Source organism: Crassostrea angulata, chromosome 6 (genome assembly GCF_025612915.1).
Source record: "Crassostrea angulata isolate pt1a10 chromosome 6, ASM2561291v2, whole genome shotgun sequence".
Lineage (NCBI taxonomy): Eukaryota > Metazoa > Mollusca > Bivalvia > Ostreida > Ostreidae > Magallana > Magallana angulata.
Window position 1 is genome coordinate 51,245,061 of NC_069116.1, and position 9,772 is coordinate 51,254,832.

Consider the following 9,772-nt stretch of genomic DNA (forward strand, 5'->3'; position numbering starts at 1 on the left):
TTCATGCCCAAAAATTCAGGGTATATTACCTGGCTATTTTCGGAGTTAGAATATTTTGAATTTTTCTTTTTAATAGCATGTAGTATATGCAATTGAACGCTTATTAATAAGGTCATAGCATATATTTTTAATTGAAACTATATATCCCAATAGAAAAATAACATATACCATGAAAATATAATTTTGGAATTACATAGTGGAAATCTTCACGTTGATAGAAAAAAATAGAAAACAATGGAAGATATGTCGCGTCTGACCTTAATATAAGAAATCAGACAGGTAAAGAGAACATGGTATTTGATATATTTTATTGGCAAGTACAAGTATCAAGGACTGAGGTGAAGTTTTGGAGATATGACCGAGGATGCCTACCACTGGTACTGTATAACAATATGTGTTGAATACAACTTTACGGGTTTTTCCAACAGAGCTCGCAACACACAACGGAAAAATCTGAAAGGAAAGTGCACTGTTGTATAATGTCTATGTTTCTTGAAGGCAACGTCCAGATGAAACTAAGTCAGCCATAATTTTGTCTATGTATCATCTCCATGGCCTTTGCAATATGCACATATTTCAAATAGATATCCATATCTATTACAAACATCGCATATAGTTTAAAATCGGTTATTGTGCGCATTTCAGCAAAATGATTTTTGACGTCATAAGAATGTGTATTTCATAAGTCTTGACCGTACAGCACTGAAGTTTCCGAAACTGAATATATCGGCAAGATTGGTTTGAATATTTTGCTTCAGTTATATAACAGTATTAGATTACGAGAAAACCGTCTATCAAACATTATATCGTGATCACAACATTATATTTCATTATGGTAGTTTTTATGTTTTTTAGACAACAGGATTAGTATCTACAAAATTAACTTACAGTGTGTAATTTTCCGTCTGTCAAATGATGGTACCAGCTACTATCTATGGACTATTGAAACCCGTTATAACAAAGTCCTTATCATACACCAGTTATGTAATACAATATATGAATTTAAGAGATACAACCTGATAATTCTAGTTGCATGCATATCTGTACATGTAGATTCATATGTTTAATATCAAGAACAAATAATTTTAAATATATAGAACTTAGATAAATTAAAAAAATACATAAACAAATATGCACAATCATAAAAATCATAGTCTTTCAAATATGCATACAGAACAACCATGACGTCACAACTCGTACAGGTTCTCGCACGACTTGTCTTTTTTGCTGTGTTTTCGGAAGAGTTTTGTCAGAATTCCTTTGGCAATTCTAAAGGAGCCCTTCCGGTGCTCCTTGTGGGTTTTGTGCGCCTCGTGCTCCTCCACGGCCCCTGGGTCGTGTTTTAGCCTGATCTGGCTCAGTACGCCCACCAAGAGTTCGTCCACGTGATGGTTGAGGGCCGCTGATGTCTCGGCGTACTTTGAGTCGTACTGATTCGCCGCGGCCCTGGCTTCTGTAATTATGAGTGATTTATGAATTTTTATAATTATGGATGAATAATCATGAATATAATTACAACAATGATTTTTACAGCACAATGAGGAGTTTAATAACCAATAAAATCTTTGCATCATTAAAAACAGCGAAAATATGGAATGCACGTTCTGATGACAGCTTTTGGCTCTTGGAACCGTCCATGGAACTAACTGATCGTATATATCATAATTAATCACAATTGTAGTTTTATGTACTTTTACTCACTTTTCTATATGAATTTTTTAAGAGATAGGTGAATATAAACAGAATGCTTCATTTTTTTTGGGGGGGGGGGGGGGTCATACAGTCTTTTAAGTTAACGATCACTACAGAATACAACTACATTACTTTCTGATCAGGGAATAATCAATATCAACTTTTTATTGTTTCAATCAAATAGAATTTATGACTGAAACGCATAAGCGTATTTTCATAAAACCATAAAGTCAAACGGCTTCGCAAAATTTGATAAAGCTTGATAAAACAACTATTCCAACTTAAAAAAAATATCCTGTTGCATATCATTACTAAATCTGAAGTTTCAAATATCATTTACACTACTTGACGCATATTTTAATCTGAAACAATAAAGTTATATTTTATAGTTAAGGTATAAAATACATAAACTAACTGAATAAATAAAATTGTTATAAAAATACCAATATATTTAATCGGATTTATCCTCAAAAGACAATTATCAAAAGATTTCTCACATGTTTTTTGTAAATAGCTACCTACTTAAAAAATAAAGACTTATATATCTATAGATTGATTTTGATTTTTGTGATATTAGGTATAGAAACAAAATTGTTTATTCTCAAAAAACATCGATTCCGCGCAAAATTTTCAGCCAACCTGCAAGTACCTTGACAGCAATCGCAGTTGCCGTGTTAATTACATTTGCATGGAGACTAGGGAAATCTTGAGGCCAAAAATTTGCATTCTTCGGCAATAAATCAGTTTTCTCTAACCCTTTACAAGATTCGCCTCGGAACCCATTTCTCTGTTTTGTGGTCCACATACCGTCTGAGGAAATCACCCTCTTCCGGACAATATCAATTTTGTTTGCGACCAGAATGACTGCTTTCTCCGAGCAGAGCTCGTGGCGTATTTGGAACAAAATTTCCACCGCCATTTCAAACGTCTCTCTGTCGTTGACCGAGAAGACAACGATGTAAGCGTCAATGTCATCTTCGCTCACATCTTCCTGTAGTAAAAGTACCAATTCTAATCGTTAATGACATCCATGTTCATTTACAAATAAATTGTTATTGATACAACATCTGTCAAGGAGGCTGTATGGTCTAGAAATTAACCACAATTGATCTACCTTTTAAAATTATTTATTAAATTTTTACACACGCCATAAACTATTATTTAGTAAAGAAAAATTCTTAATCGCAAAATTTGACTGAGTTCTACATTATTTTGAATATTAACATTAATTTTAATCAATTTTTACACGTTACAATAAACAAGATATTAAAAACAGCGGCATAACACCTTAAATATTTCGGGGTTTTTTATTTGCAAAGTTTTCAAAAAGGTCAAGAGTCTATGATTTATTAACAGCATGTGCTTTGTGTAATTGTACTTAGTTTGTTCAATATAATGTATTTCAATATAATGTCAGTTCAATAAACGCTTTAGTTGCGGGAATTTGACTGCAATTTAGATTTTTTGTAAAGCATCGAATATTTAGCAATTATTTTTTTCCAGGGAGGCACTGCATTGTTATGTTGTGTACTTTTCTCTCCAGGAATATAATAAGCCTTTAACAGCATAACATAAAAAAATCTAGATCACCCATATTTAGAGGGCAGAAAGAGCATATATATTATGTGAAAAGCATTGATTGATGAAACTGCGCCGCTGATTTTCGGAGATAACACTCTTGTGGCGTGGGGAAGGGTGTTAGCACCAGTGGGTGTCTCATACAAGGGTCAAGGTCCGATTTACAATGTTTCCATACATGTCTCTTAATTAGCAAATTATCCAAATAATAATTCTTTGCCCTGTGCCTACGCATGCGTATATTACAACCGGTGTGGGAAGAGATACAATGTGGTATTTCTTGCTCGCAGTTGTTATATTATCTAGGGCATTAATTGATACCCATATACGAAACCTTCACGATCCTTTACATTAAAATTCAGCCCAGAAGAAATCGCCGTGAAATAATTGCGTGAAAAGCGTATATAAAGGGTTATTGACATGCAAAGACCATCTTGATTGTTTGATGAAACCATCTTTAGAGTTCCCTTTAGGATGCATGCTACTCAGACGTAATTAAGGAAGGACATTGATTTCTGTTGACGATGTGGAAGTGGATATAACCAGGTTTTGAAACACCTGTTTGTCAAAAAGGGCTTCTTTTAGAGGAATCCCTATGAACTACATTGTAACGATTTGTCTTCATCTCGACCGTCAAACATAAAAAAACAAATATGTAGACATTTGTAGCCATAAAAAACATTTGTAGACATATATGTAGCCTTAAAAAAATATATTTGTAGACATAGACATAACAGCTTGGAATGCAGAACATGTACGTCAACACATTACATAGATATGTTTTAATAAAAACATGGAAGTTGTAGTTTTTTACTTTCTAGTAAATATAGTGAAAGTAACAGATGTGCTAGGGATATTTTACCAATAATCTCATACTTTGTCAAACCAAAACCTCTCCAAAGAATTTTGCAATTTAGCAAATTATTATACGCAGAGTATGGCGGACACTTACCCCGTCTCTGGAGGGGTCAATGAACCGGATGGTGTTCTCCTTACCGTCCAGTTGTACGGTCACCGTCCTGTCCCCTCCTGGAAGATAAAAAACCATTCCATTTCAGGTTATCTTTCACAAGATAAATACAAACCATATCCAGATAGTTTTATATAACTCTTGATATCCTTACATCATTAAGGTATGCCAATTAACTGTTGCAAGAAAGGGAATGTAAAAGTGCGTCAACTAAAGACTTATCTCAACTATCACAAAACGGGGGGGGGGGGGGGGGGGGTTAAACTACAACGCTGATTAAAGGTCTTGTCACCATTGGAGTTGATATACATGAAGTATTATTGGCGATACATTTTTAAAAATTCTTTCTATTCCTTCCAGACAACTTTGATTTATCTTTTTATATTTTTTTATGTGCAGTTCAAAGTTTTTTTTTCGGAAGGCGGGGGTTGCGTGTGTGTTGGGGGGGGGGGGGGGATGTGGACTGTGATACAAGTAAATAACTCGATGTTTAATGACATCATATCTACTTTGCAAATTTTGGATATAACGGATCTCACTCTCTCTCTTTCTCTAGATCTGCGCACGCATTGCAAAAATTAAGATCGAATCGGGGAAAGGAAATCCCAAAACAATAACACTGATTGTTTTATACGTGCTCGAGCGTATTAGTAGAAAGCTTCCACTAATCATTGTAAAATTACAAGTTGAATCAAATGACATTTCTAAACGACAATCATATTGAAAACTTAAGATTAACGTTACGTACATGAGAATTGAAATGTCAAACTTTTTATATTCTTGAAACAGTTTTTATTAGTTTCGATCGCGGATGGTAATTCCATTCAGGGGAACAATTTTTTGCGTTTTTTATTTTTGTTTTCAGACGTAGTTCAAATTCATTTGAAGTTTAATACATGTATTCGACATGTTTACTATACAAGATTGTATAATCAAAGTAAACATTGTAGACTTCGGTGAAATTAGTGTCATTTTTATTAGAAATAATATATAATTAAAAGAAATCAAGTAAAGAAGTCAGAAATATATACATGTATTTCATTTTAGAGGCCATATAAATTTAATGAAATTTCGCAAATTTTCAAGGAATTCGTTAGTATCCCTTGCTAATCAATAAACATCCCCAACGAATACTTAACAATTCTTCTACAAGAGAATCACGAAATAAGATTCCAATGAACCTTTACAAAAATTAATAAATGACAACAATTGGCCCCAACGGGTTTTAATAATTTCACACTTTTGTACTGACTAGTGTATATGCATGCAGTTAAATGGAGACGGTACTGTAGGGTATTTTTCTTCCTTGGGGTACAAAGCCTTGTTTTAACTGTGCACGCAATCTTGCAAAATCAACAACGAAATATTATGTAACGGTTTACGGGCTTGAAAATTACATCATGGCTCTCATCAGGCTCCATTTCAAAAAAGAAATCCTTCTAAGCTTATTGAAGTCCTTGCAGACCAAATGCCATGAAATCACGCAAGATTACAATACACAGACATGGTGATGAAGAAAAAAATGGTATCTTCCTTCCATGAGCTGTACGAGAGCTTGTAATGACTGATGAAGGGGATTAACGTTGTCTACGCCATGGATTAATCACGGACATTAATGTTGATATGTTTACTTAATCCCGGCTTTGTATTTATGGAAACATAAATCCATCATCTAAGTCGGGCTGTTAGTTGAAAGATGCAAACCGAACGGAAACCGCCCATAATAGGTTGAATATATATCGTTTTTTCATTGATTTTTCAATGATGATCCAGAAATATTTGTTTCTTTTAACATTTGTTTCTTTTAACAAGTTAAAAAAATTCTCTCTCTCTCTCTCTCTCTCTCTCTCTCTACTGAACTGAAAAGTGAAGAGTATCGCATCGTATGAACTATGTATCTGTTGATGCTTTTTAGCATTTTTTTCACAATATATCGATATCCATATGCTTTATTCTTTTTCAAATGCAGAAAATATGATCTCAAGTTTGCAGCACATTGTATCAGTGACTTCCGTGTGAACGGTATTGAATAATTCAATGCAACTGATAATGGCAAAGACCTTTTGCAATCTTGTTACACACCACAAAACAGAGAATTACTGAGTATAAGTAATAACAGAACAACTGCTTCAAAGAGAACAATTACGTGTTCTGAAATGTCAACTTGCTGCTACAGAGAGAACTATAGCATTTGACTCTAATGAACCTTCTGCGTACACAATAACGAAACATTCCACTACAGTGTATACATATAGCAGATACAAAAGACAGCCGTACTTATCTTTCATTATTGTAAAAAAAAAGTCTAACTTATGCGTTATTATTTCAAAGTTTTAATGAAGAGGACTGAAAGATAATAAATACAAGTACTAAACAAAAGGAAAGCCCCAAGCACCATTAAGCAATTTAATGCAATGTCCGTTCAAAGCTTCAAGCAACAAAAATCTCCTCAGATGCGGCCGATGTGATGAGGGGGAGCGGACTAGTACTTGTATTGATCCTGGGGGGCAATATCCGCGGCCAGATGTGGCAACCGAACGCTTGTAAATGTTTAGAGCTAGTTAATTCACCAATTAATGACGTCCCTATGCCATCATAATAGAAGAGAGAACCTGGTCCACAGAAGAAGCTTGTTTGGTGTTAATGGAGAGATGCTGGTTTCGATAGACAGGGAACACTGGATCGATGGACAGAAAATGGACTTATTTAGAGAAATAAGATTGCATTGTAGATCTACATTATCTCTTGATTAGGAAGAGAGGAGGAACTAATAGAAACGTTACTTATATTTTTATTCACACCACCGCCCTTGATACACAAAAGAATGAATCGTCGAGCTCGATAAAAAGTTGGCGACATGTGTCTACCACATTAAGTTGTGTTTGTTTTTCTTTTATTTACCATGGTGATGTAACACATTGTAGTTTGATGTTTTATACATGCAACAGCCTTGTGTCGTTATATATATATATGTTTTGCTTTTCAACGTTGAACTTATCTAGCATGCACTATTTGATACACAAAAATATCATTTTATAACACGTGATTGTTCTTCGCAAGTGAAAAAACATGAATCAAATTACATGCAAATGTATATCAAATATTAACATCCCATCCAGAGTATATGTACAAGGAACAAGGAAATGCTCGAAATTCCGAAAAAGAGCAATGGCGTTTTAATTGGATCATTCCTTAAAACCTCATTACGATTTGCTGCCTTGAAAAAAACAACTATTTACGGAAAATCCCAAAGAAATAAACATCTCTTAAACGTTCGGTTCAGCCAAAAATTAAACAGTTCACAGCCAAGTTGTTTTGACTTTAATGGATCGCAGAAATTTAAACTACAAGAATTGATTTTTATCTAGAATATTTGAAAAATCAATTTAAGAACAAGGGAAAAATGGAAAAGAAGTCCCTTGTTTCTGTCCAATTCCTGACATAAAGCTCATAAACATGTAATATTTTAAACATTGGTGAGAAATTTGCAATAATGGACCAGTGCTTTGCCCCATAATCACTAAACGAGATCCTGTGTTAGAACTTGATCGATAAGGCCATTACAGATATTGTGAAGGATAAAGGGAAAATACGCTGTATTTTTTACGACATGCAAAAAAAACTCCACAACTGTGTCACAGTAGTAGCTGTTGTTTTGACGGCATCGTTATTTCAATACTATATAGTAATAAAACCCCAATGTTAAGTCATGTTTGTCTCTGCTTTTGATTTTCACTATTGAAAAAACCGCTAATAAACAAATGAATAACAAACAAGGTTTAATCTACGAGATTTTCCAATTTTTTTAAAAAATTGACCCGATTCTAAGACTTACCATCGCCATCAGATGATGTTCCGATGTACTCTGACGTCATAAACTGCGTCGTCAGGAGAGTTTTGCCAACACCAGCGGGCCCCAAAACAACAACGGTAAAAACCTCGTTCTCGTTTTCCTCATTTTGGTATTTACACTCTATATCCGAGGAGGAAGCATGCCTTACCCCCGGGGCACGCCTGGCCTCGGCATCCTGTGGAACACTATTTGTGGGATGCACGTGAATGTGGTCCTTCTGGGCCTTCCGTTTAACACTGTCCCCTCGGTTCACAATCCCACCCTTTGACGTAGTCTTGAAAGATCTGACTCGACACAAAGACGATTCCTCGCCCTCAGTCGGGTCAGTAACGGGGGCCGGGGACGCCCCGCGGCGTGGGTGGGGGTGAGAGGGCATGCTGTTCCTCCGGGGGCGGAATTCGTGTTCCTCGTGCTCCTTTGGCCGAGGTCTGCCCTTGAAGGATCTGGACCTCGTGTGACGTCCCGATTCTTCTTCCAAGGCGTTTGGTGACAAGAATTGCTCGCTGTGATCCATCGTGTCTATCTCTTTACGTTGTCGGCGCTAATCCATGCTTCAGGGTCCACACAGAGTTACTGTGCTAACAGCAGCTATATAATAATACAAAAGTCCAAGTCATTTTCTTTATATTTGCCTGATCTAATAAAGATATTGATCACTCTGCTTGTCACGTGTAAACTTTTTTATCCAATATGTCAACCCTTTCTTCCATACGTTGAGCAATGTGAATGAAGCTGAAAATAAGAATTCAAATACCGTTATACCGTCATACTGAGATAATTTCCCCCTAACGTGCCAACACACCAATGGGTTGGAATTATATGACATATTGTTCAAACATTCTCTTATTAAACTGACAATGTTAAAATCGACTGAGGCTACCCCGGGTATTGACCTATATATCCTTCTGGCAATAACAATTCTAAACGCAAATCCATCAATTGTTCATTTTTGAAAGTCAACAGCCTCTTTCATATATTGCAATGAATCAATTTTTCAAACAAAGATAGTTATCGTTTCAAGTTATGTTAAAGCAATGTGAGAACTAGAATTTGGTAATGGAAATACTCACAACAGTTCTCACGTTGGCTCAGCTGATACACTAGCTTGTCCACAGAAAGATTTTGTAGCCGATATCCTATAGCTTCTAATGGAATCGATAAAAGTATGAAGTGGACCCTGGGGAATAATCTGGCCTGCAGTTGTAACCCGGCACTCCAGTGCGATGTGTAGATGGTCAACAATGCATGCAGCTACCTTAAACCTAAGTATAATCCATGGTGACATTTCTGGTGTATGTTTTAAGTCACATCTGCGCGTTATCATGGAAATACGAGATTTAACGAATATAGGATCTCACTTTTCTTTTAATTATTAATCATTTAGACGATACCTTTCCGCAGTCCGCTATAGGCTGGTATTCTTGTGACAGTGAACCGGTAAATTTTGTCCCTAGAGAAGCATTACTCGACTTCTATAGACCAGTGAGTCTTGTTTAAAATTATATATGTACTTTGTTATATTTATCCTCGAATGCATTACAAAATGTCAAAAGTCGTTTTAATAAACATTGTTATATTGATTTACATGTCCATAATTAAAACGAAATGCGCAGTAATGAAACTCTATAAATGCTGTGCCGCCTGACCTTAGATGCAAATCCTCGAGCATTGTCAATACA

At 35.5% G+C, this 9,772-nt stretch overlaps 1 protein-coding gene across 2 annotated transcripts; it reads right to left on the reverse strand.

Moving 5' to 3' along the window:
* Positions 1–291: 291 nt before the first annotated feature.
* Positions 292–9,441, reverse strand: LOC128190270 (GTP-binding protein GEM-like). 2 transcript variants are annotated; one of them, XM_052862261.1, is made up of 5 exons: positions 9,164–9,441; positions 8,076–8,681; positions 4,223–4,299; positions 2,500–2,683; positions 292–1,453 (listed from the first exon to the last, which is right to left on the reverse strand). In XM_052862261.1, the coding sequence occupies exons 2-5, from the start codon at positions 8,605–8,607 to the stop codon at positions 1,188–1,190; spliced, it is 1,059 nt and encodes a 352-aa protein (XP_052718221.1). In that variant the 5' UTR covers positions 8,608–8,681; positions 9,164–9,441; the 3' UTR covers positions 292–1,187. The 2 variants fall into 2 exon arrangements, with proteins under 2 accessions (XP_052718221.1, XP_052718220.1); XM_052862260.1 differs by having other exon boundaries at positions 8,076–8,825.
* Positions 9,442–9,772: the final 331 nt, after the last annotated feature.

Bases quoted from the DNA above. Each gene is read 5' to 3' on its own strand.
- LOC128190270 (XM_052862261.1), bottom strand. From the start codon at position 8,607: ATGGATCACAGCGAGCAATTCTTGTCACCAAACGCCTTGGAAGAAGAA. The intron at 4,300-8,075 runs GTAAGTCTTAGA...TTTATCTTCCAG, and splicing joins AACATCATCTGATGGCGATG to GAGGGGACAGGACGGTGACC. The intron at 1,454-2,499 runs GTATGTGGACCA...TCATAATTACAG, and splicing joins GAGGGTGATTTCCTCAGACG to AAGCCAGGGCCGCGGCGAAT.